General features: G+C 46.3%; 2 protein-coding genes across 3 annotated transcripts in view; one reads left to right on the top strand and one right to left on the bottom strand.

Moving 5' to 3' along the window:
- The first annotated feature begins 8220 nt into the window (after positions 1-8220).
- Positions 8221-26393, top strand: part of LOC128603192 (spectrin beta chain, non-erythrocytic 1) — a 59137-nt gene continuing 40964 nt past the window's right edge. Inside the window, exons 1-2 of one of the 2 annotated variants that reach the window (XM_053617449.1) lie at positions 8221-8577; positions 24433-24599. In XM_053617449.1, the coding sequence (XP_053473424.1) occupies positions 24443-24599 (157 nt within the window). In that variant the 5' untranslated portion in view covers positions 8221-8577; positions 24433-24442. The remainder of the gene's footprint in view (positions 8578-24432; positions 24600-26393) is intronic. The other variant, XM_053617451.1, reaches the window with a different exon arrangement.
- On the bottom strand, positions 20245-23393 carry LOC128603274 (proteoglycan 4-like). Its single transcript, XM_053617586.1, has 2 exons — positions 23367-23393; positions 20245-22521 (listed from the first exon to the last, which is right to left on the bottom strand). Exons 1-2 carry the CDS (start codon positions 23391-23393, stop codon positions 20245-20247), a joined length of 2304 nt encoding a protein of 767 aa, XP_053473561.1.

The following is a 26393-nucleotide window of genomic DNA, read 5'->3' as shown; positions in this document are numbered from 1 at the left end:
CGTCTTCTACGTTAGGGTTGGACGTTTTTTGATCCAGTAATTGGTTTTACAGTCATAAATACGTCATTAAAACGTGCTCGCACTTACTTAACTGCAACATGAAATTACTATCGTAGCAGTGGTTAAGATTTACTGGTCTCTAAATCGGCCAACTGTACCTTCATGAGAGTTTTGTTTAACACGTTAGCTCTTGTTGTCCCATACAAGCTCTTTCTTCACCAATTTGTCCATCCATCCATCCATTTTCCATACTGCTAATCCTGTACAGGGTCGCATGGAGCCCGGATCCTATCCCAGGGAACTCAGGGCAGAAGGCGGGGGGGGGGGGGGACACCTTGGACGGGGTTGCAACCCATCACAAGGAACAATCGCACACACATTATGGACAATTTGGAAATGCCAGTCAGCCTACCATGCATGTCTTTTGACTGGAGGAGGAAACCGGAGAACCCAGAGGAAACCCCCGAAGCATGGGGAGAACATCAGCAATTCATTCTCGCTGAAATTTCAGGTTTATATCAGTGATGTTATGATAGCTACGTACATTGATAGCTAAATGACGTTGTCATGGACTCGACAGGGAACAATCTCATGTCCTGTCCTCACTTACGTTATAGCAGCTATAAACAGTCGTTCCCTCACCGGCTTCTCTTTCTCCTCTCTCTTTTAATAAGATAATGAGCCGAGAAACCACAGAGCGTAAACTCAAAGTGACAGCTTCACCTCTGACCATGGCCAAGCGCTGACACTGGAGACTCCTTCCATAAACGGTAACTGGACGTCTCCTCGCAGAAAACGTAACTTGATCAACGATTCCATATTCGACGTAAATGTAAGACTTGTAAGAAATACGAATAAACTGTAAGGGTATACCGTGACCGTCGTAAAGACAGGACAAAAGAAAGGATGATGTGTACATGTAGGGGTATAAGAGAAATCGATAAAAACCTAGAACGGTCTTGTAAAAATAAATACACGGATTTGAAGAAACGAGCATGGAGTTGTAGCGTCTGGTCGATACGCGCTGTTGTTTTGAGTGACCCAGGGTAAACGTGCAGTATTTACACTTCCGTGCTAGGACTGTGGAGGAAACGTCACGGGTCTGTTGTGTTTACTGCTGCGTACGGTTAACTGACATCCCAGGGTGAGTGTATATTTCAGAGAAACAAAATAATAAAGTTACTTTAAGATGTTGATAATAGATTCGGACATGATATAAATCTTCTCTTTCATCTCTCTCTCTCTCTCTGTCTCTCTCATTCGGTCTTTTACCGAGTTTTGATTAAATGCTGGAATTCCAGCAACATCACTAGGTGAGTCATTCTGCAGCTCATCAATCGCTTCTCGTCGTGGGAATAAGGCTCAGTGAGTCATAGTGTGTGTGTGTGTGTGTGTCTGTGAAAGGAGATGAATAGTGAATGTACTGTACAGAGATGGAGCCCAAACCCCTGGATGCTGTAAACATGCATGGATCTGTCTGTGAGAGAAACAGGAAAAATGGATGTATATATAGATGGATGGACAGATGGATGGATACAGAGATGGATGTATATACTGATGGTAGTAAGTAGCAAACCACGAAAATGTTACATTGTTCACTCACTGAAAGTATGGATGATGTATGGATGAGTGGATGGATGGACAGAGAAGCCCAAACCAATAAACTGTTACATTAAACAACCACTTTATGGATGGATGGCTGAGTGTTTGAATGGATGGATGGATGGATGGATGGATGATGGATAGGTGGATGGATGGATGGATGGCTGAGTGTTTGGATGGATGGATGGATGGATGGCTGAGTGTTTGGATGGATGGATGGATGAGTGTTTGGATGGATGGATGGATGGATGAGTGTTTGGATGGATGGATGGATGGATGGGTGAGTGTTTGGATAGATGGATGGATGGATGGCTGAGTTTGGATGGAAGGATGAGAAGAAAAAAAGGTGAATATACAGAGAAAAGTAAAGGAGGTGATAGGTGATGTGGAAGAGAAAGGAAGGAAGTGTGAGGCGTGAGTGCAAAGGAAAGAGAAAGGAAGAGAAAGAGACATGAAAGAGAGGGAAACAAAAATAAATATACAGTACGTCTGAGATTTACACTGAATGTATTCTACTGAATCTTTAACACACTGAGTGTCAGGATGTTATTGTGTTTGTGTGTATGCGCGTGTGTGTGCGCGTGTGTGTGTGCAGGTATCCGCTAAGTTTAGTACCTTAATCCCTACAGGCTCAGGCCTTGTTAATACCAAATTAGCACAATTAGTGAATCTGTGGAATAAATGAAGGAGACAATTCCCTCAGCACTTAACCCAGAGGTGCAATATGGGACACACACACACACACACACACACACACACACGTTAATTTCCAAAAATGGTGAAATAATTAGGCCTCAGTGAGAGTTTCCTTCCGCTTCAGTTTGTCCTGATATTTGTTTCCTTTTATGTCTCTTTTTACTTTGGGGAGAAAAGGGGCGTGACCTGAGTGGAGGGCGTGGCCTGAGTGGAATTTATATAGTTAATATTTTTATTTAATGTCCGCACAAATGCATTTTAACTCTGAAAAGCAGGAAGATAATCCATGTGTGTGTGTGTGTGTGTGTGTGTGTGTGTGTGTGTGTGTGTGTGTGGAGCATGGCCTGGTTTTAACAGCTATTCTCAGCCTGTGATTGATGAAACATAGTAAGAGGTCATACCTGAAAACTTGCAAGTGTGTGTGTGTGTGTGTGTGTGTGTGTGTGTGTTCTCTGTAACTGTGTGTGTGTTTTCTGTAGCCTGTCATTCTTTTTGTACACCTTTTGCTTAGTGTCTCAGATGGCCGTGTGTGTGTGAGAGAGAAAGAGAGTGAGAGCGAGATTATGTCATCATTAAAATCATGATGAGAAAAATGGCCTCTATTTTTAGACACACACACACACACACACACACACACACACGCCGAGCCCCTCCTTCACTTCATCTTCGTTATTTCATCTCTTCATTCCGGCCCTAATCTGCCGTGCTGTGAAAGTCCCGGGCCGCATTAGATGCAGAATTACACAGGTGTTCACACACACACACACACACACACAGACAAAGCCATCTGCATTGTCTCACCATTTGACAATGCGAAAGCAATGCATTCTGGGAAGAGACACCAGAGGAAGAGAAAAACTATTTATCATAACACACACACACACACACACACACACACACACACGTGCAAGTATATATACGTATATATACTCAGCACACGTGTCTTTTTTCGCTGAGTATATATATATATATATATATATATATATACTGTATATACATATACGCCTCTATCTCTTTCTTTCTTTCTTTTAGGTGTCACTATAGCTGTATAGTAACAGCTTGTACAGGAACTAACTTGTTCCAGGGATGTTCCACTACATTAAATGTAACTCTAAATGGTTAAAAAGCACCACTTACCCTTCTTTATTCAATAAAAAGATGATAATATCTGGCAAATTGCTGAGGTAAAAGGGGAATAATGTGCTTCGGGACGTGACGTTATAGGTAACAGTAACTCTATATGATTCTGCGAGCTCTTTCAGTTCACCTCTCTTTGTCCGTCTCTCCGTCTCTTTTCTTGTCCTCCTTTCATTGCCGCAGTTCTCGTAGCCTGAACTGGAGCAGCGAGGTGCCCTTCAAAAAACTTGGGCTGGGAAAAGAGCGAGCGCGAGAGCGAGCGTGAGAGAGCAAGCAGAAATAGTCTGGTCATCCCAGAGAGAGGAGTGGAGGAGTGGAGAAAGCGACAGGGGAAGAATATAAATATCTTTAGTAGGTCGGAACTAAAAGAGAAAGAAGAGGAGAGGAAAGCGAGAGGACGATAGAATGCCATCATCAAGGTGTAGGAGTGTGTGAGGATCCCTGGAGAAAAAGGAATCAGTTCAGCGCTGTTAGAAGAAGTGCACTGTTTTCCAGTAACAGCACATCCTGAAGTGCTTCGTTCACGTTACACCACCCGCTAGGTCATGAATCAGTGTACGGTGTCATAAAAACGTGTTCGCGTCATCGCATGCGTTCCTGTCATGGTACTCTGAGCAGGATCGTAGCCTTGCTAGCGGATTAATAAAAAAAACAAAAACAATACGTTAGCCACTTAAAACAAACCACCAATAGAACATAAAAAAAAACGTTCAAATCGCTAATCATTTGAGAGCTACAACAACGCTAACAAGCTACTTACGAACTTTGTAGACGAAGTTAGCTGAGGGTTTGTCATTATTATTATTTGCCATCATTTCCGGTATGGGAACGTAGAGACGTAGGGAGTGCGTTTTTGCGGTGCATTGTTTTGTGGGAATTGTTTAAGGAGTGAGCGTCCCATCCCGGTGCACTGGGAGGATTGTCGTGATTGATCCGACTTCCTGATCGTTGCCCTGAACTACCGATTAGGACGCACTATTAGTGCAGAGTTTTGCTAACTACGGTTCGTTATGAGTCCCGATGGCCGACTACACCCGAGTATGTGTTGTGCTTAAGAGCTAAACGTATCGTGTACCGTACGCTGCTCGGCTACGCATCGGCACGAGCGACCGCGACACGTCCGAGTGGACACTTGGGTTTTCGTGAGGTATCGTCTGACCACTACATTGACTTTGGATTAGCCGTTGTGATTGCTACAGTGTGTTTTGTCAGTGTATATCTTAACATAGCAGCGTGTGTGTGTGTGTGTGTGTGTGTGTGTGTGAGTGAGTGAATTCTGGGACACGGTGTAGCTGGGACAGATTGAGCTCTAGATCCTGCAAACTACAGCACATTCACTTATAACCCTCAACACAGAAACACGTCCAGTCAGCGCTGTTTTTGTCCAGGTTGTGTCTGTGATGATTGTTCGGTTGAGAGAGAGAGAAATAGACAGATAGAGAGAGAGACGGAAAGCGAGACAGAGATACAGTGGACCAGATCGAGTTCCTTCTAGAGAGCTCAGCACTAATGTTTCTCTTCAGACGTGTCATTCATTAACGCCTCGCTCGTTCGCACTGACGCGTCTTGCGTGTCTCCTCACGTTGCCCTCGAGACCGGAGTATTCCTGTGGAGAAGGTCACAGGATGAAATAGAGAGTCGCATGAAAAACAGATGAAGGTGAAGGTTTTGCTTTTCGGCGTGGAAAGCTGTAACGTCCGCTTATGTATTACTCGCCTTTTGTTTCCTTCTTCACTTTTGTGGGTCTCCACACGCTCTCGATTAATCAGGAGGCCTGTCGATTACGTTCGCGTCCTGCGGTTCGTCAGCTCAGAGTCATCAGGATTATAATCGCTCTCATTTTCATTCATTCTCACGGACTTTAGATGATAAAAGAGTGATTTGGGTTTTCCTCCTTCCCTTCTTCTTCCCTTCTGCCTTGTCTCGTCTCTTTTCGGGTTATTCTCTCCTAGACGTGAGTCAGCAGAAAGAGAGAGAGAGAAAGGAAGACGATGAACTTGTTTCAGGGAAGTAAATCTAATTCATATCCTCTCACACCTGACCTTATCACGGTGGACACACACACACCCGCACACACATACGTACGTGCACCTGTACGTTTCTGACACACACACAGACACACACACACACACCTGCAGGCCCTGAGACACACAGACTTCCACCATGACTTTACTAGACATGATGACAGTGCACTGTGACGTTGAGAAGATCAGCACGCTCTATCGCGGAGTTCATTTATTCATCATTATCGTGATGAAGATCAGGTCCCTGCTTGTGTGTCTACTTCGTTGTGTGAAAGATAGCTTCGAACCTGGCAAAAAAGAAATTCAACAGAATTTAGAGATGTTTTAATACGATCGCAGTTGGGATTAAGTCCAACCCCCAGTTCTGAAAAAAGCTGGGACACTTAAACGTAAACGTGAATAAAAACGCTACGTGACGATTTGCGAATCTCATAAACCTGTACGTTGTTCACAACAGAACATGGAAAACATCTTGAATGTTTAAACTAGGAACTGTACCGTTTGAAAGGTGAAAATGAGGTGATTTTGAACTCGATAGCCATGACACGTCTCAAAAAAAATAGTCGGGACCTGTTTGTGTGGGGGGGGGGGGGGTATGTCAGGGTGCGATAGAAGGCTGGGAAAGTAAGCGTTAGTAAAAAGAAATAGCTGGAGGTTGATTGGGCACGATGTTTTCTGTGTTCTGATGTGGATACACAATGGCCACACCTCCTTCACTGTGATTGACATGAACAGAGGCCATGCTTCCTGCTATGGGACTGATGAAGGGCAGAAATACCACACTTTCTTTCTGTCAGGACAGGCACAGAGGCCACGCCCCCTTCAGTGGAAATGACAGGCACAGAGGCCCCGCCTCCTTCACAGACTAATATATTGATTAAATGGAACACTCCCATTTCCATATATGGATTCAAAGTCACACATATGTGTGTGTGTGTGTGTGTGTGTGTGTTTGATTGAGTGTGGTGTCATCCAGCTGTCCCATAGCGGGAGGACAGATGGTCCCCAGCCCCCCCCCCCGCCCAGCCCCTGCCCCCGCCCCCGCCCCCTCCCCTGCCTGTCTGGTGATTTGCAGAGTGTTTTTGGTGCTTCCACACACTCTAAACACCGCCATATGTATTTATGAGGACAATAACCACTATAAACCATTTGATTTAATTTACTTCATTACACAGAAAAAACTGTAAACCCCTTCAACTAGGAACTCCTACTCAGAGTGTTGGGAAGACGTCCTACTCTCATTATTATTATTATTATTATTATTATTATTATTATTATTATATGTTTTTGTTGTGTGAGCTTTGTTATCAGTTATCACACTAACCGTACTCAGGGACGAGGCGGGAGACACCCTGGACGAGGCGGGAGACACCCTGGATGAGGTGGAGACCCATCACAGAGCACAATTGCACAGATTCACACACTTCGGACAATTTTTGGAAATGCCAATCAGCCTACGGTGCATGTCTTTGGACTGGGGGAGGAAACCGGAGTACCCAGAGGAAACCCCGCGAAACACAGGGAGTACATACAGACGCTGCCCCCCAACCCTGCTAACAACTAAGCCACACAGAATAAATAACGCACTAATCCATGTGAAAACCAAACGTTTGTTTGGTATACACAGCTACACGCACAGATTAGCCACACAAGCTAACTCTACTAGCCACGCACACTCCAGTGACACAGACGAGTTACTCTGTTCCTTTCTTCCTTCCATTCGACGCTTGACGAGAGGTTGTTTACCATAATCGTATCGAGATCAGATGACTCAATCATATCAAGACCAGACGACTTAATCATATTGAAACCAGATGACTTAATCGTATCGAGACCAGACGACTCAATTGTATCGAGACCAGACGACTCAATCATATCGAGACCAGACGACTCAATTGTATCGAGACTAGATGACTTAATTGTATCGAGACCAGACGACTTAATCATATTGAGACAAGATGACTCAATCATATCGAGACCAGGCGACTTAAACGTATCGAGACCAGACGACTTAATCGTATCGAAACCAGATGACTTAATCGTATCGAGACCAGACGACTCAATTGTATCGAGACCAGACGACTCAATCGTATCGAGACTAGATGACTTAATTGTATCGAGACCAGACGATTCAATCATATCGAGACCAGACGACTCAATTGTATCGAGACTAGATGACTTAATTGTATCGAGACCAGACGACTTAAACATATTGAGACCAGATGACTCAATCATATCGAGACCAGACGACTCAATCGTATCAAGACCAGACGACTGGTCCGAGGAGTCATTTGCGTAAAGCTGAGAAACTCTCGACTCGCAGAAGACGAACATTGCGCTTTGTACCTTTACCTCCTGGGTAATTTTTTTTCATCGCATTGTCGGCACCTTCTTATCACACCTTCATCAGCCGACATTAAATATTCACCAAACCTCATGAAGGTTTATTTTCTTCCCACCAAATACTGAGTTCTGAGAGAATCTAGCTCTCGCCCATGGCGTCCCTCACACAGAATTCTCGCGCGCGGGGGTAGGTACACACTAACCCCCCGCCCCCACCTCCCCTCCCCTCCCCCCAGCCCCGCCCCCTCTTTCTCCTCCTCCCCCACGGCGCGTGCACCCGTTCATTCATTCTTTCTTCTTACCGGGAGAGGGGATGTGAACGGGAACGCCTGCGCGCGAGACAAACACGACTCTAGTGAGGCGATGATGTGATGCTGATTTGAAAAAAAAAAAAAAACCCGACATATATAAACGATTTTTTTTAAATGAATTTATTTATTTTACGTCACAAACCCACGTCCGTTATTGTCGCTTTTATGTTTCGTAATCGCTTCGGAATTCGGAATCGCTTTTATGTTTCGTAACCTGGCGCTGCTTCGGCAGCTCGGAAAAGAGAGAGAGAGAGACACACACACACACACACACGGCTCAAGGATGCGGATTTAACGATGAGCACCAACACCGGGGGATTTTATTACTAAAATAAGAGGACACGCTGTTTGTTTGTTTGTTTGTTTGTTTTGTTAATTAATTCCGTTAAACAATAAACCCCGAACAAACCCCCAAAAAGACGACTTCTTCGCCTGACTGTAAGAAACGAAGATATTTACCGAAGGTGAGTGTTGTTGTTGTTTATTTGAACATTGTAACATTATTGTAATAGCTAGCTAATTAGCGTATACGCTAACAAGCTAGCTATTTATTTATTTATTTTAAATGTAAGGGCGTTTGAAATAAATAAAAAATTATTAAAAAAAAAAAAACGTTCGAAAGATAAACGCTACATCACTCTCTCAGTTAAAGCACGGCGGCTGAATCCCAAACGACTGTGTTATTGACCATATAGGGCGCTGCGTGCGTTCTAGAACGCCTTAGCTTCCGCTTTCTGGATAGTGCGCCTGGGTAGGGAACAGGTAGCCGTTTGGGATCGAGCCCAGGTCTTCATTATAACGCTGGCCACCTCACCGTGCTGGGTTTTGCCTTTTGTCTTCATATGCACATCCATAACACACACACACATACACACACACGCGTCCAGACCAGTTTTATTCGAAGAATTGTTATTCTTTTATTTCAATTCGTTTTTTAATGAATTATAAACCGTTTTTGTGTCAAAAATAACATAAAATAAATATATAAATGCGCAACACTGTGTGTATTTTTTTTTGTTTTGTTTGTTTTTTAACACTCATCCTCTCATAGGGGTTCTTTTTTAATTTTATTTTTTGTGTGTGTTTTAACTCCTCATGATCCTGGTTTAGCTTCAGGTTGTCAAGCTAGCAACACCTTCAAGCTAGCTAATAAAATGTAAAATAAAAATTCAGTAATGAAAATAACGAAATCTAGTTGAAATGTGAAGGACCAATCAGGGACGGTGTTTTCTGAGGGAATGAAGAGTCAGATTTCGAGGATGGATGAGGGTTATTGTCAGGTTAGAGCCTGATTTCTGGTGCTGATGCTCACCAGAGTCTCCTCAGGTTCTCCTCAGGTTTCCTTCGTGTTCACCTTCATGCTTATGTTCAGTGTCGCATCCTATTTAAAAAAAACCAAAAAAAATTATAATAATCACGACACACACACACTATAACGAATTCATTATACAGAGAGGGAGTGAGAGAACGAGAGAGAGAGAGAGAGGTGAGTGATCCAACCTCCATTTTATATCAGTTTGTAAAGGTCAGGGAGAATGAAATTCTAACGCTTTTAACGCTTAGCAGTTAATGATCAGATTAGATTAGATTATGGCTGGAAGTACGACAGTTTGAAATGTTTCTTTCTCGTCGTGGTCCTTCACTTTACAGCGTTTAGCGAGAATAAACGCATGTTGCTCTGTCCATTCGTTGTTAGTTTTTATTTTTATTTGTTGTCAGTCCAGAGATGGTAAACGGGGGAACGACAATCTCTCTATTTTCTCTTCTGTGTGGAAAAGATACTACATATAGTTATTTTGCTTTCTCAACGAGCTGTCTTTATATAAACAATTTACGTAAACGTACGTGACTGGCAACAAAGAAGCTGTGGTTGTTCGTCTTAAAATTAATTTTAAAAAATGTAACTATAGCTTTTTTTTTGGTATTTGGTTTTGTCACAGTATTTCTTCGAGTGTTTGCGTCGATCGACTGAAATGCATCGCTGGGTTCGGATCGTTTTCCACTAGTTGACGAATACTTCTTCTTCTTCTTCTTCTTCTTCTTCTTATTATTATTATTATGATGCTTGGTTTTTGCATGTGATCGTGAATCCGAGCTAGTGTCCACTAGCAAGGTTTTTTTCATTTGGATAAAATCGGTCTGCGGCGGAACCCACTCGCATTGTACTTTCGAAATATGGACGCGAGTATCAACACACCCGATGTCTGTCTAACGCTAGGTCACTAAATTGTTGAGAAAAAATAAACCTGCCAGAGTCAAATTGGCGGATCGAATCTGTGTAATTGTGTGTGGTCGTTTTGTTGCTTGCTACTGTTTTTGCGGGACGAAAACAAACCCGGCGTGATGTAAAAATGACGCTAGACTAGCATCGAGTAGCTAATTAACGAGAATAAACCTGCTGTTACCGAACTAGCTGCTGTTGTTCAGTTGCTGCTTTTAATATAACGGATGGAGATGCATCAGGACGGCGATAACTCGCGTACCATACGCCGTACACAGCCGACTGGTGTTAAAGCGACGCAAGGCTACGGTCAAGAAACTCATTACAGATTTGTTTGACCAGCACCAGTAGATTACTAAAAATTATGCTTTATTTGAACTTATTTGTCTCCATAACAACTGGATTTTTCTAGATTTCCAGCACAAATGAGACAATCCCAGACCCCGTGCCTGTACTTTACACTGTAGATGCCACTTTGAGCGTTCTGTATAATATGCTCCAGAATTATTGGCACCCTTGGTAACGATGGGTTAAAAAAAAGCTTCTGAAAACATGCCTGAGAGAGATCTAAGCTGTAACTGAAGGAGGATGTGGAGAGGTTGTGTATCGATGCGCTCTAATCTTACCCAGCATTCCAGGACAAGACTCAGTGCCGTTATGTTGTACTAAATGCAAGGGTGCCAATAATTTTGACACGTGGGGTGTTTTTGTCAAGGGGTTTATATTTTATTGGAATAAACTTACTTCAGCTAAATGATTAGAGTTCTCTCACGACTTCAGTGTACTGTTAAGCTAATTAGACGTGTTTTTATAAAACACGCGTATGTCGAATCCTGCCGTAGATGAGATGGCGGTCTGGATCAGACTGCACCGCTCGGGGCACTGGGGTAATCAATAGGGGCAATCGCATCCAAATATCAACCTTATCACGGAAAGATAACACCGCGAGCGTAAATCTATTTATAGCTGCTTCTATATTTATGAAATATAAAGGAACAGTGCGTTCGACAGCAACGCTGCTGGAAACGTTCGCTTTTAACGCCACCAGTATGGCCGACGTCGGTGGGCGTTCTTTAGGCTCTTTCAATTGTCATTTTCTCTCTTACAACAAATGTATATAGAGGACCGTGTGAGGAAGTGATGTCACTTTCATTACATCAGTCTCATGTTACGTAAACGTCAGTGTAATTATTCTAACGCGAATGAAACATTACCTGTTTATGTGAAAAGGCGTTCTGGTTTTAACCTGATTAACAGGCGACAGTTCAGCGGGCAAACGCTTATGAGGCTAATCGTGTAAAAAGCACGGATTCGGATCGATAACGTACAAGCTAGAGGTGACGGCGGAGAGGGGAAACCTCCCTGAGAAGACATGAGGAAGAAACCTTGAGAGGAACCGGGCTCAAAAGGGAACTCGTCCTCATCCCGGTAGTTTTAAATGGCAGCCATGTTTGTTTAGGCAGCTAAGTGTTTAATGCTTGGTAGTCAAGTTTATTTGTACTGGTAGCTAAGTTTTTAATGGAAGTAGGGTGTTTAATGGCAGCCATGTCTTTAATGGCAGCTAAGTTTTTAACGTAAACCGAATGGTTAATTGCAGCTACGTTTTAAATAGCAGCCACGTCTTCAGTGGCATCTACGTTTTTAGTGGCAGCCATGTGTCCTCTGGTTTTATGAGGACTTTTTAATGAATCGACTGTAAATGCTGAATTGAAAAGCATTAAGGCGGGGTGTCTCAGCAGAACGGAGCTAGCCGTGAACGGGCCTAGCACCTCAAAGTTGGGTTTAGTTCCGCGTGCTCTTTCTGATTGGTTAGGTTTTGGCTGGTGCATCCTGGCTTGAAGTGTCTGCCTGGTTAGTAGTGGTGTGGTAAGTGAAATGGTTCCTCCTGATGAAAAGCACCATTGAACACTCCATCCAAATTAGATTGACGAGTTCGCCATGGCAAGGCTACTAGTTCTTCGACTGCAATACTCCGCGTAGCCCTGTAGAGTTTACTGCTGCATCTCTTTGAAAGGGAAACTCTCCTACTTGCAGATCTCTGAGATACTTATAAATTTGAGAACGACATTAAATTTGGCTCGGGTGGAAAAGAGAAGGCGGGTGCGGTTTCTTTATGACCGACTGGATGGAACTATGCTGCTGATATCATCCTGCTGTCCAACACGACTGTGTGTAATTAAATCAGAACAATTCTCGATTTCTTTGCTAACCTTTTTGGAAAGGTACAGTTCGCTTGAACAGAAACCGAGCGATAATAGAACAGAAAGGTAGACGGATGGACGTGTGTGGAATGTGATGGACCACGAGCCCTCCCCAATAGTGCTGACCGTCCTAATCCCCATTGTGCGAGCGTGGAGGACAAGCTCAGTCACTAAACCCACTCGTCCCAGATGCAAGCGCTGCTTTTGTTCCCATCAGATTCCACCCCAGCGCTGATCTTTATCACAACGCAACAACAGCAAATGTTTCCATTTAAAGCTTTGTGTGCGAAAAATGTCGGATGGATGCAGACTGCATTCTGAAATCTTGCAAGTTCAACAAACAAGTGGCTTTCTCACCAGGCACATAAAAGCTCCAATGTGCTGCTAGTCTCATGTTTTGGTTTCCTATAGACCTAACTGACCAGGCTAAAAAAAACGGTAGCTAACGTAATAACACGTGGCGAGCTAGTTAGCTAGTTGAGTGCAATGATACAGACTTAAGGGAACCAGACGAGTGAGTGGACAACTGTGTAGCTAAAGTAATTAAGTTCATGTAGCACACCATGTTTGCGATTTTAACATTTTACAATTTTAAGGACTCGGTAGAAAATTCAGACATTTTGGAACGTAGAGAATCCGTACAAAATGTGAAAATGTTTTAGAACTTTAACGATTCTGTACAAAATGTACATTTTACTCCTGTAAAGTTTCAGTACAAAATGTAAACAATTTAGAACTTTAACAATTCAGTATTTTAAATAAAGTTATTTATTTATTTATTTTATTTGCTACCATTTTCAAGATTCACCGTTTCAAAGATACATTGTATCAATTTAGAACTAAATCAGTCAATTTTGACCGATTACCAACCGGTAACCTTTATCCGATTAAAGCTTGTAATTGTTATAAGGATCCTGACGTTACTCGTGATATCTTCAGAAGAATTGATCACTATATTTATATCATAATGCCTAGCTTTAATACAGCATGGAGTGATCGTAATACTTATTATGTAATAGTTTGAAACCATACAGTGTGTTGCAGCGTATTCAGTTTTCCTCATGTTTGAGATCACAGTGTGAGTGTGCAGTTGCTCTGCTCTGTGATTACACTGCGCTTGTCGTGTGTGTGTGTGTGTGTGTGTGTGTGTGTGTGTGTGTACACAGTTATCTTGTCAGCTAGCGTCTCTTTAATTTTAGCGTTCGTGTTTGTGAGCACTCGCCGGTCAGTGTGTTTTAAAACGAGCTGTTTGTGCTGCGATGCTTTCGGGGAAGCCAGCTGTTCTTCTCTCCAGATTTCTCACACAGCGTTCATCTCAGCAGATCTGGTTTCTCTGAGAATGTGCTCAGGCTCCTACTGCTTTGGAAAACAGGCAGCTGCTGAGCACACTCCTGTTTTGGTTTCGTGTTAAAGAGCTTTGCGTTTTTAATGTGTGTACAGTGATTTATACCCTTGAGGAGAACACCAGGGAATATCTACCTGCGTGTTCTGTCCTTTACGCAGGATGCACAAAACACGCGGTTGGGTTTGTTAGTTCTGGGAAATCAAGTCCGGTTTCCTCCGGTCCTCCGTGCTGCAAATATATCTATATTTGAAAAATGGTTTGTCCTGGCCGGACAGCTTGTACTGATTTCACCATCCGAGTCAGAGTATCCATCCATCCATCCATCCGAGTCAGAGTATCCATCCATCCATCCATCCGAGTCAGAGTATCCATCCATCCGAGTCAGAGTATCCATCCATCCATCCATCCGTGTCAGAGTATCCATCCATCCATCCATCCATCCGAGTCAGAGTATCCATCCATCCATCCATCCATCCGAGTCAGAGTATCCATCCATCCATCCATCCATCCATCCGAGTCAGAGTATCCATCCATCCATCCATCCATCCGAGTCAGTATCCATCCATCCATCCATCCATCCGAGTCAGAGTATCCATCCATCCATCCATCCATCCGAGTCAGAGTATCCATCCATCCATCCATCCATCCGAGTCAGAGTATCCATCCATCCATCCATCCATCCGAGTCAGAGTATCCATCCATCCGAGTCAGAGTATCCATCCATCCGAGTCAGAGTATCCATCCATCCGAGTCAGAGTATCCATCCATCCGTCTGTCCAAGTCAGAGTACAAGTCTGTCCGTCCGTCCGAGTCCGTGTATACGTCCGTCGAATTAGAAGAGGAGGTTGAAATCATTTAAAGAAGCACTCGTGGTGTTCAGAGCAAGTTACTCCGAGAGGTCCTTTTACTTTCATGACTAACCGCGACGTATTGTTGAGCAAAACGCTGTAACGTTACGATATAGTGTGTGAAGGGTTTCAAGACTCAACTATTCATACGTTATCCTCGTATTCGTTTCTCCTGTTAGTCTGATGTTTAATAGAGAGTGTGACGGTGAGCGCGGTCATTTTAAAAACTAGCACGAGGTGCGGTGATGTGCAGCGTGTAGACGTTGGCGAGGAAGGGGAATTGAAGTGACTTACTCTCTCTCTCTCTTTGCCACACGTAGCAGTTTCTTTCTTTTTTTTTTTTTTTAACATTCGTGCTCTCCGATACGGTTTTTTCAGGTTACTTTTACTGTAGAAAGATAGTAGTTCTCCCTAGCGACAGTTTCCCGGTGAAGAGTTTGCAGTTTGTTTGGCCATTGTCAATCGTGCAATACGTCCAGATCACCGTCGTCTCCTGTCGGCTGTTTATTCTCGCGACAAAGTACGTGCAACCGAGCGCAGTATCGGATCGATACGCAATACCAACGTCCGTATCGATGCATCCGTAGTTACTCTACTTAGCAGTCAGATGCTTTTTTTACCTTCGTACTCCTCTATATCGATCAAACATCGTACAAGTGTCTGCTCATCTGTGGTCGATAGCAGAACGCCATGTAAGTGTGGCCAGGAGCGAAGTATCAGAATTGTGCTTTTAGCAGGACGTTATGCAACTCGCTTCATTAGTTCTTAATCACACTCGTTAAAAAATTGATGAGCCGAAGCTAGTTTGCATCTTAAACAACTGTCCTCCATCCTTGTTTCCTCTTTATAAAGCTGGAACCTTCCCGGTTTTTTTTGGGGGGGGGGGGGGGGTCCTTACGTCGTCCTACTGGAGCGAGGTCCAGATTGTGTGCGTGTGCGTTGGCAGTCGGTCGTCTGTTAGCGGATAGCGAGCTTGTTTAAGTCTTGGTTTTTGGATGTGCTCTGTGGATTTGGCCTATATATAGCCTCCTCCGCCTCCTCCACCTCTTCCTCTCCGAGCTGCTCTGTTTCTTAAGCACTTCTCTCTCAAAAACCTTCTCTACATAATCGCCACAGCTCCTTCGGTTTAAAAAAAAAAAAAAAAACCCCCCAAACCCCCCCACAAAAATCCAAGACACAATTTTCGCAGGTAACCGCTGCTTCCAGTCCGTTTGTAATGATTTTTTTTTTTTTTTAATGACATTTAATAAGAATATACATCACCATGTATTGATGTCTCGGAACACCGTATTGCAATAAAAGGCTGTCTAGGATCTGGCTTTGCTCCATGTATCGTCGTTTGTTGGTTGATAAACGGTGAACTTTGACCCCTGTAGGAGAGGGAATCGGTGTCTGGAGGTGGCCATGTCCTCTGTAGACCAATTACCAGCAGTTTAACGGACTCGGACGGGTCGTTTCAGTCAGACCTCGCTGGATCTCAGCTAGCCTTCGGAATTCGCTCATTTGGTGTGAAACGAACTATTTAAATGGCTCTCGGGGAACCAGCCATTTCTGAGTAATATTAGATAGTTCTCACAATAAATCGTGATGTTATATTTATAAAACGGCTTCCTGTTGGCCAGAGTCTCTGGCTAATGTCTCTGACTGTGTACAGTACTCATAATGGTGATGGAATGCTTGCTCTTCTAATGAAATTGAATTCAAAATAAATAAGTCAGGACTGAAAACATCCCTTGGTTGAAAATTTCCTAACGTCGAGTATGTCGGATAACACGGAAAACTCGCACCAGCTGAAATATTCCAGTTCTCAGAGTAGCCCGTTCAGAGCGGTCGAGTATACCCATGTTCATCTTAGGTGTCTTGATTGTTTTATCTATCTTGGTAAGGACTGGCCACTAGGGGCAGTGTTTGCAAGGAGTGCTTGGACCCCGCAGATCGCTGCTTACAGCTATGTTTATTCGTACATGTATTTTACTTTTCCTGCACTGAAACAAATTGTATATCGCTGTGAAACTTTATAGTTCGGTACAGTATCTCAGCTCAGCCAAATGAAACGACCCAATTTCACCTCTTGGTGGCGCTGTAGCGGCGATGTTTACATTTACACCCATGTCTTGAGAACCGTGAGTCGTAGAGTGAAAATTCTTTTCTTGTCTTTTTTTTTCATTTTGTTCCTTGGCTTAGGATGGTTAGAATTAGTAAGTGATGTATGTCCTGATGATGGTGTCTTTTCTGAAGTCTAACCTACGTGCGCTGGAGTCAGACCTCTGGAATCTCGCCGATCCCCCGAGTCCTCTCGGCTCCGGTATTGATCCCGAGCCGGATCTGAATCCCGGATTTATACACGGCGATGTCCTTCCAGCATCGAGTTTCATGAAGGAGATGACACTTGAACTCAGGATATTTATTTTAAAATCTATAACAGCTGACTTTTTCTTTTTTTCTTCTTTTCTTCCCCCTCCATTAGTTGTATTGAGTGCAGAAGTTTTTGCACCCCCACCCAGAGAGAGAGAGAGATGGGGGATCGAGAGAGAGCGAGCTTGGGGGGATAGAGCGAGAGAGAGCGAGCTTGGGGGGATAGAGCGAGAGAGAGCGAGATGGGGGGATAGAGCGAGAGAGAGCGAGATGGGGGGATAGAGCGAGAGAGAGCGAGATGGGGGGATAGAGCGAGAGAGGGATGGGGGATAGAGCGAGAGAGAGACAGAGAGAGAGATGGGGAGATGGAGAGAGAGATATGGGGATCGAGAGAGAGAGAGAGATGGGGGATCGAGAGAGAGTGAGATGGGGGGATAGAGCGAGAGAGAGCGAGATGGGGGGATAGAGCGAGAGAGAGCGAGATGGGGGGATAGAGCGAGAGAGAGATGGGGGATAGAGAGAGAGAGGGATGGGGGGATAGAGCGAGAGAGAGACAGAGAGAGAGATGGGGAGATGGAGAGAGAGATGGGGGGGATCGAGAGAGCGATAGAGGGATGGGGGGATAGAGCGAGAGAGAGACAGAGAGAGAGATGGGGAGATGGAGAGAGAGATATGGGGATCGAGAGAGAGAGAGATGGGGGATCGAGAGAGAGAGATGGGGGATCGAGAGAGAGTGAGATGGGGGGATAGAGCGAGAGAGAGAGCGAGATGGGGGGATAGAGCGAGAGAGAGCGAGATGGGGGGATAGAGCGAGAGAGAGCAAGATGGGGGGATAGAGAGAGAGAGGGATGGGGGGATAGAGCGAGAGAGAGACAGAGAGAGAGATGGGGAGATGGAGAGAGAGATGGGGAGATGGAGAGAGAGATATGGGGATCGAGAGAGAGTGAGATGGGGGGATAGAGCGAGAGAGAGCGAGATGGGGGGATAGAGCGAGAGAGGGCGAGATGGGGGGATAGAGCGAGAGAGAGATGGGGGATAGAGAGAGAGAGGGATGGGGGGGATAGAGCGAGAGAGAGACAGAGAGAGAGATGGGGAGATGGAGAGAGAGATGGGGGGGATCGAGAGAGCGATAGAGGGATGGGGGGATAGAGCGAGAGAGAGACAGAGAGAGAGATGGGGAGATGGAGAGAGAGATATGGGAGATGGAGAGAGAGATATGGGGATCGAGAGAGAGAGATGGGGGATCGAGAGAGAGTGAGATGGGGGATAGAGCGAGAGAGAGCGAGATGGGGGGATAGAGCGAGAGAGAGAGAGATGGGGGATAGAGAGAGAGAGGGATGGGGGATAGAGCGAGAGAGAGACAGAGAGAGAGATGGGGAGATGGAGAGAGAGATATGGGGATCGAGAGAGAGAGATGGGGGATCGAGAGAGAGTGAGATGGGGGGATAGAGCGAGAGAGAGCGAGATGGGGGGATAGAGCGAGAGAGAGCGAGATGGGGGGATAGAGCGAGAGAGAGATGGGGGATAGAGAGAGAGAGGGATGGGGGATAGAGCGAGAGAGAGACAGAGAGAGAGATGGGGAGATGGAGAGAGAGATGGGGGGGATCGAGAGAGCGATAGAGGGATGGGGGGATAGAGCGAGAGAGAGATGGGGAGATGGAGAGAGAGATGGGGGGGATCGAGAGAGCGATAGAGGGAGATGGGGGGGATCGCGAGAGCGAGATGGTGGGGGGGGGGTTGGGGGGAGACACAGACAGACAGACCGACAGATGAGGGAGAGACAAAAAGACAGTGAAAGAGAGATGAATATAATATATCCAGAACACCACAGGGTGGAGCTGTACAATGTTTGTGTAACACAGCAGACGTGAGGTGTGTGTGTGTGTGTGTGTGTGTGAGAGAGAGAGAGAGATACTGTGTGTTTGACAGGAACACACTGATTAACTGATCAGCTGTATTGATTCACTCCACTCACTCGCAGTTACACCGATTGATCACCATTAGCACACAGACACACACACGCATGCATGCATGCACACGCATTGTGTGTGTATATGTATGTATGTATGTGTGTATATATATATATATATATATATATAATATATATAATGTGTGTGTATGTATGTATGTATGTATGTGTATATATCTATATATATATATATATATATATATATATATATATATATATATATATATATATATATAATATATATAATGTGTGTGTATGTATGTGTGTGTGTGTGTGTGTGTGTGTGTGTATATATGCATATGTATATGTATGTTTCCCCCCCGAAGGCAGTTGGTTTGGTTTTTGTTCAATTCTGTTTGGTTCATCTGAGAGCGAAAGACACACACACACCCCGGTTGGTTTGTTGACATTGTGAAATATTTTGTCTTGTTAGAGGAAGTCCTCAGAGTCGAGGGGGCAAGAGGTCACGGTGCACATCCTTAATCACATGGGTGTGTGTATGTGTGTGTTTTTACTTCAAGATGAAATTGCAGTGTAGTGCACTCAACACGATGGCAATAAATTCGTCTGCACTGTATGTGGGCGTTTATACACACACACACACACACACACACACACACACACACACACAGAGATGCAAATGCAACAGCAATAAGACATAAAACAGTTTAACAACCACATAATGCCTAAGAAGACACCGTAAAAGGGCAATAAGAGTGAATGCAAGGATTCCGGATGGGGCTCAGGTGGATATTTAGAGTGTGTGTGTGGGAGAGAGAGATCCCTCTGTTTTTATTTTCCCTTCCGTTAAGGAAGCCCCATCTGGTGTCTGGGGGTGTGTGTGTGTGTGTGTGTCCTTTTGTCCAGAAATACATTTTACTAAGGCTGTGTTCTGGTGATCATGACCATGATCATCTCTCTCTCTCTCTCTCTCTCTCTCTCTCACACACACACACACACACACACACACACACACACACAGAGATGATGGTCAGATCTCTTTTCCCCCACAGGGACCGGAAATGATGGTTGTCATGGCTACAGCTTCATTAGTGTGGATGTGTTGTGTTGAGTGGTGTAACTGAGGTACTGGCTCATGTCCTCACTGTTATTCTGAGTGTGTGTGTGTGTGTGTGTGTGTGTGTGTGGTAGATATTTCGATATTTTGGCCACCACGCAGATATCGGCGCTCTTAACACCAGCCAGGGACATGATATACACAGTGGGGGTAATGGGGACAGTGGGGGTAGTGGGGACAGTGGAGACAGTGGGGGTAATGGGGGTGGTGGGGACAGTGGGGGTAATGGGGACAGTGGGGACAGTGGGGGTAATGGGGACAGTAGGGACAGTGGGGGTAATGGGGACAGTGGGGGTAGTGGGGACAGTGGGGGTAATGGGGACAGTAGGGACAGTGGGGTGGTGGGGACAGTGGGAGTAATGGAGACAGTGGGGGTAATGGGGACAGTAGGGACAGTGGGGTGGTGGGGACAGTGGGAGTAATGGAGACAGTGGGGGTAATGGGGACAGTGGGGGTAGTGGAGACAGTGGGGATAGTGGGGACAGTGGGGGTAATGGGGACAGTGGGGACAGTGGGGGTAATGGGGACAGTGGGGGTAATGGGGACAGTAGGGACAGTGGGGGTAATGGAGACAGTGGGGGTAGTGGAGACAGTGGGGGTAGTGGAGACAGTGGGGACAGTGGGGGTAATGGGGACAGTGGGGGTAGTGGGGACAGTGGGGACAGTGGGGGTAATGGGGACAGTAGGGACAGTGGGGGTGGTGGGGACAGTGGGGGTAATGGAGACAGTGGGGGTACTGGGGACAGTGGGGGTAGTGGGGACAGTGGGGGTAATGGGGACAGTGGGGACAGTGGGGGTGGTGGGGACAGTGGGGGTAATGGGGACAGTGGGGGTAGTGGGGGTAATGGGGACAGTGGGGGTAGTGGGGACAGTGGGGGTAATGGGGACAGTAGGGACAGTGGGGTGGTGGGGACAGTGGGGGTAATGGAGACAGTGGGGACAGTGGGGGTAATGGGGACAGTGGGGGTAGTGGAGATAGTGGGGACAGTGGGGACAGTGGGGGTAGTGGAGACAGTGGGGGAAGTGGGGATAGTGGGGACAGTGGGGGTAATGGGGACAGTGGGGACAGTGGGGGTGGTGGGGACAGTGGGGGTAATGGGGACAGTGGGGGTAGTGGAGACAGTGGGGATAGTGGGGACAGTGGGGGTAATGGGGATAGTGGGGGTAATGGGGACAGTAGGGACAGTGGGGTGGTGGGGACAGTGGGGGTAATGGAGACAGTGGGGACAGTGGGGGTAATGGGGACAGTGGGGGTAGTGGAGATAGTGGGGACAGTGGGGACAGTGGGGGTAGTGGGGACAGTGGGGGTAGTGGGGACAGTGGGGGTAATGGGGACAGTGGGGGTGGTGGGGACAGTGGGGGTAGTGGGGGTAATGGGGACAGTGGGGGTAGTGGAGACAGTGGGGATAGTGGGGACAGTGGGGGTAATGGGGACAGTGGGGGTAATGGGGACAGTAGGGACAGTGGGGTGGTGGGGACAGTGGGGGTAATGGAGACAGTGGGGACAGTGGGGGTAATGGGGACAGTGGGGGTAGTGGGGACAGTGGGGACAGTGGGGGTAGTGGAGACAGTGGGGATAGTGGGGGTAATGGGGACAGTGGGGGTAGTGGGGACAGTGGGGGTAGTGGGGACAGTAGGGACAGTGGGGGTGGTGGGGACAGTGGGGGTAATGGGGACAGTGGGGGTAGTGGGGGTAATGGGGACAGTGGGGACAGTGGGGGTGGTGGGGACAGTGGGGGTAATGGGGACAGTGGGGGTAGTGGGGACAGTGGCGACAGTGGGGGTAATGGAGACGGTGGGGGACAGTGGGGGTAATGGGGACAGTAGGGACAGTGGGGTGGTGGGGACAGTGGGAGTAATGGAGACAGTGGGGGTAATGGGGACAGTGGGGACAGTGGGGGTGGTGGGGACAGTGGGGGTAGTGGGGATAGTGGGGGTAGTGGGGACAGTGGGGGTAATGGGGACAGTGGGGACAGTGGGGGTAATGGAGACGGTGGGGGACAGTGGGGGTAATGGGGACAGTAGGGACAGTGGGGTGGTGGGGACAGTGGGAGTAATGGGGACAGTGGGGGTAATGGGGACAGTGGGGGTGGTGGGGACAGTGGGGGTGGTGGGGACAGTGGGGGAAGTGGGGACAGTGGGGGTAGTGGGGACAGTGGGGGTAATGGGGACAGTAGGGACAGTGGGGGTAGTGGGGACAGTGGGGGTAATGGGGACAGTGGGGGTAGTGGAGAGAGTGGGGGTAGTGGGGACAGTGGGGGTAATGGGGACAGTAGGGACAGTGGGGGTGGTGGGGACAGTGGGGGTAGTGGAGACAGTGGGGGAAGTGGGGATAGTGGGGATAGTGGGGGTAATGGGGACAGTGGGGACAGTGGGGTAATTGTGGTAAATCTACACACTTCCGATCGAAGTGTTTGGGATTTAAAGATCTTGCTCAGTCTCTTCATTCTATAAACTCTGACTCCGTGTCCCTGATGCCGGAACATTGATGTGGAACACTGCAGAAACTCCGCCCACTCGCTGGAGTCTGACCGCTGACGGACGCCACACTGTGTGTCGGGGCCCTGACGCTACGACCGGAGAAGTGTGTGTGTGTGTGTGTGTGTGTGTGTGTGTGTGTGTGTGTGTGTGTGTGTGTGTGTGAGAGAGAGAGAGAGATCCTGAGATCACACACAGCTCACAATCTGCTTTCTATTCCAATCTCTTCCCTAATCCACAAAGCCTTTTTACTTCTTTTATTAGAGTGCATGTCTAGGGTGAGGAATTTGTACACACACACACACACACACACACACACACACACACTCTCTCTCTCTCTCTCACACACACACACACAAATAAACAAACCATCATTCAAAATAACAGATCAGTCACTTCAGGGTTGTCATGAACTCCACATCTCCTTAATAACCCTTTCTTCCTCCTTCACCCACATAATTTATGCATGACTTGTGTGCGCGCACACACACACACAATGCAAGCAAATTCTCCAGAGAGCCTGGGCCAGAGGACACAGCTGATCCAGGCCAGACAAAAAGCATTGATCTGGAGTCACCTTTTAAAACTGGGTGTATAATGGGTCATTAGTGTGTGTGTGTGTGTGTGTGTGTGTGTGTGTGTGTGTGTGTGTGTGTGGACTGATTTACTGCTCCATGCTCTAGCTGCCATTGTGTACCCTGTGTGTGTGTGTATTAGTGTTTTACCTCCACTCCATTTTCCCATTCACGCTCCTATACGTGAAGCCCCGCCTCCTGGAATCCCATCGCTAGCTCACTGAACGTTCTGTAGGTCCGCTATAAACACGCAGAATACTGACGTGTCAAAGAACTTACCGGTTTCTCGTCGTGCTCTTTGATCCAAACGGTTTATAACACGGGTGGTCACGTGACCTGCTCCCGAATCGACTCGAGCGCGTGCTTCCTGCGAGACGCGTGAAGCCAATCGAGATCTTTTTATTTATTTTATAAGTAGCCATTATGTGGCGATAACTTTCTGTCTCTACAGCGTCCTATTATTAAATACTCACAAAGGCTCGTGTGTGTGTGTGTGTGTGTGTGTGTGTGTTGCCTGCCCGTGCCCCTCGGGTGCTTTTAAGGCTCGGCGTGTTGAAATATTAACAAGTTCGGATCTCTTCAGCTGGGAATTCCTCTATTCCCGATGGAATCCTAGCGTTCCTGACGGGCAGTGTGGCATTGTGGGTAGGCACCGGGGGAGGGGGAATCAATTTTAAGAAACTAGTGGCTGTGAGAAATGGGTTTAAGGAGTCGATAGCCTAGCTTTTACCTACATACTCTCTTTCAGGCTCTCATTATAAAGCCCCGCCCACTCTCCTTCATTCATTTCCCTCTATTTCTCTCGTATTATTATTATTATTATTATTATTAAGTAAATAACCAAATGAAAGTGGGGTGGAGTTACATAACGGGTAGAGATGAAGGGGGAGGGGTTAATAACCAAATGAAATGGGGTGGAGTTAGGTAATAGGTAGAGATGAAGGGGGAGGGACTATAAGACGAGAAGAGCGGTGGGTTAATAATGTAGTAGTGAAGAAGGGGGAGGGGTTCGTAGTAAGAAGAGAAATGGGCGTGTGTAATCACCCCCTCCATCTCTACCTATTTCCTAACTCCACCCCCTTTCATCTGGTTATTAACCCCTCCGCCTCCATCTTTACCACTTACCTAATCGCACCCTATTTTCCTTGTGTATTAACAACTTCACCCCCTCCACTGCTAGTTATTACCTCACCCTGCACAATTTTAATTGTTCATTATGATCCCCTCCCCCTCTCCGTCTTGTTGCCAGGGTGGTCACCATGAGCGCGATATCGCCGACGGATTTCGACAGCGTGGAGATCCAGCAGCAGTACAACGACATCAACAACCGCTGGGAGCTGGCGGCCGAGGCCGAGTGGGACAATGAGAACAGCTCAGCACGCCTGTTCGAGCGCTCGCGCATCAAAGCCCTCGCAGGTAACAATGTGTGTGTGAGAGAGAGTGAGAAAGAGTCAGAGGTCTGTCTGAACATGATGCAATGTGTGTTTGCGTCCAGCAGAGGGAAGCAATGGGTTAGGCAACAGTGCAGGCTCACACACACGCACACATCTTTAGATAATCTTGCGATCCTATATATCTAAACACACAGGAAAAAACGGAAAATGTTACATGACCTGACCAAACCGGAGGACTGACATCAAGAATTGTGTGTGTGTGTGTGTGTGTGTGTGTGCATATATTTGTGTGTGTGTCTCCGAATGAGCCAGCAGCGAGTGTGTGAAATATATCCTGTCTTGTCCTGACAAGTGGGGACATGATGTGCACATTTTTCAGCACATTGACTGTTACAGAATCTCCCCTCAGGGTTCTCTCACACACTCCAGTTCACACACTCTGTGTCTCTCTCTCTCTCTCTCTCTCTCTCTGCGTCCCCCCCCCCCATGCCGTGTCTCTCATCCCCCCCATTTCTTTCTCATATAACTCTGCCCTGCTCTCCTCTTTTTTCATCTTCTCAGTTTCAGTTCTGCAAATAAAACGTGGCGATATGCACGGGTTGAGAAATCGCAGGTGACTGCAATTACGGCTCACGGCCAAATGATAAGCGGGTCAATGACATGATGTAGTTGGGTTTTTTTTTTCTTTCCTCTCTTCGTGTGTGTGTGCGCGCGTGTGTGTAAGTCCAATATTATTCTTATTCTTGTATAATGATTGAAGAAATACACGATCTTCTGTATACTCCTCTTTATTTGTTCATTTACGCTTTGCAAAGTGTTGAAGTCATGTGGCACGACCGCCTGACACTGCAGAGAGGAATTTATAGACGTTTCCTGTATTATTTTTCATGAACGTGTTTTAATTAGACTCCATCTCATACGTATCAGACGGACCTGAAGTTATCGGCAAAATTGTAAGAAGTTTGTTTACTGGGCCACTGGGGTCAACAAATCCCAACCCCCCCCCCCCCCCCCTTCACGGTTTATAACCCGCGCGTAAACAGATTACTGATAATTGTTTTTTAGAGTCAGGTGGTGTGTCCAAAACAGGAAGCAGCTGCCCTCACCATGTCCCCGTCAAGTCAACGGCTAAAAGCCGCGGTTCATGCCGCACGCGACCTCGGATCTTCTCGGATTTTCCTAATTGGGAGCTCGGGACGGTCTCGGGTTCAGCAAGTGACCCGGACTCGACGGCATCAAAGAATAAACGTCAACGTTCTGACGTATTCGCTTGTCAAGTCTAGAATGGCGATGTTCCGAGCTCCGACTTCCCGCTTCCGAGGATCCAAGTCTCAGAGGAACGTCTGTGACATGGGAGTGTGTTGGGCGGTCGGGGTCGATGTGATTTAAGTTATGTATTCATGTATATTTTGGAAAATGGAACCAAGGAAGGAGAGTGTGTGTGTGGGAGGGGGGTCTTGAGTGAGTCGTGAGTCCAGTGTGATGATTTATTTCTCACAGCCATGCAAAATCAAATATATATATATATATATATATATATGCACACACACACACACACACCCCCTGTTGAGATGGTTGCTTGTGTTTGGGTGCTATTTCCTATAGTGATGGTAACACACCCACAAACGCACACACATGCATACAGGAAGAGAGGTTCTCTTGGCTGAGGCATCTTTCTCAAGTACTTCCTTCCTGTCTTAACGACTTTTTTCTGCTCCACACACCAAAGACAGAGGGAGGGGAAAAAACACTTTCAAGATATCTCTCTATCTCTCTCTCTCTTAGATCTCCATCTCTCCATGCCATGCCAGTGGAC

Source organism: Ictalurus furcatus, chromosome 28, assembly GCF_023375685.1.
Source record: "Ictalurus furcatus strain D&B chromosome 28, Billie_1.0, whole genome shotgun sequence".
Taxonomy (NCBI): domain Eukaryota; kingdom Metazoa; phylum Chordata; class Actinopteri; order Siluriformes; family Ictaluridae; genus Ictalurus; species Ictalurus furcatus.
The sequence above is the reverse complement of the archived record's forward strand: the minus strand, read 5'-3'. Positions and strand labels throughout refer to the sequence as shown.

Coding starts and splice junctions, on each gene's coding strand:
- LOC128603274 (XM_053617586.1), bottom strand. CDS start 23,393: ATGGGATTCCAGGAGGCGGGGCTTCAC. Junction 22,522..23,366: donor TCCAGGAGGCGGGGCTTCAC/GTATAGGAGCGT, acceptor GGAAGTGTGTAG/ATTTACCACAATTACCCCAC.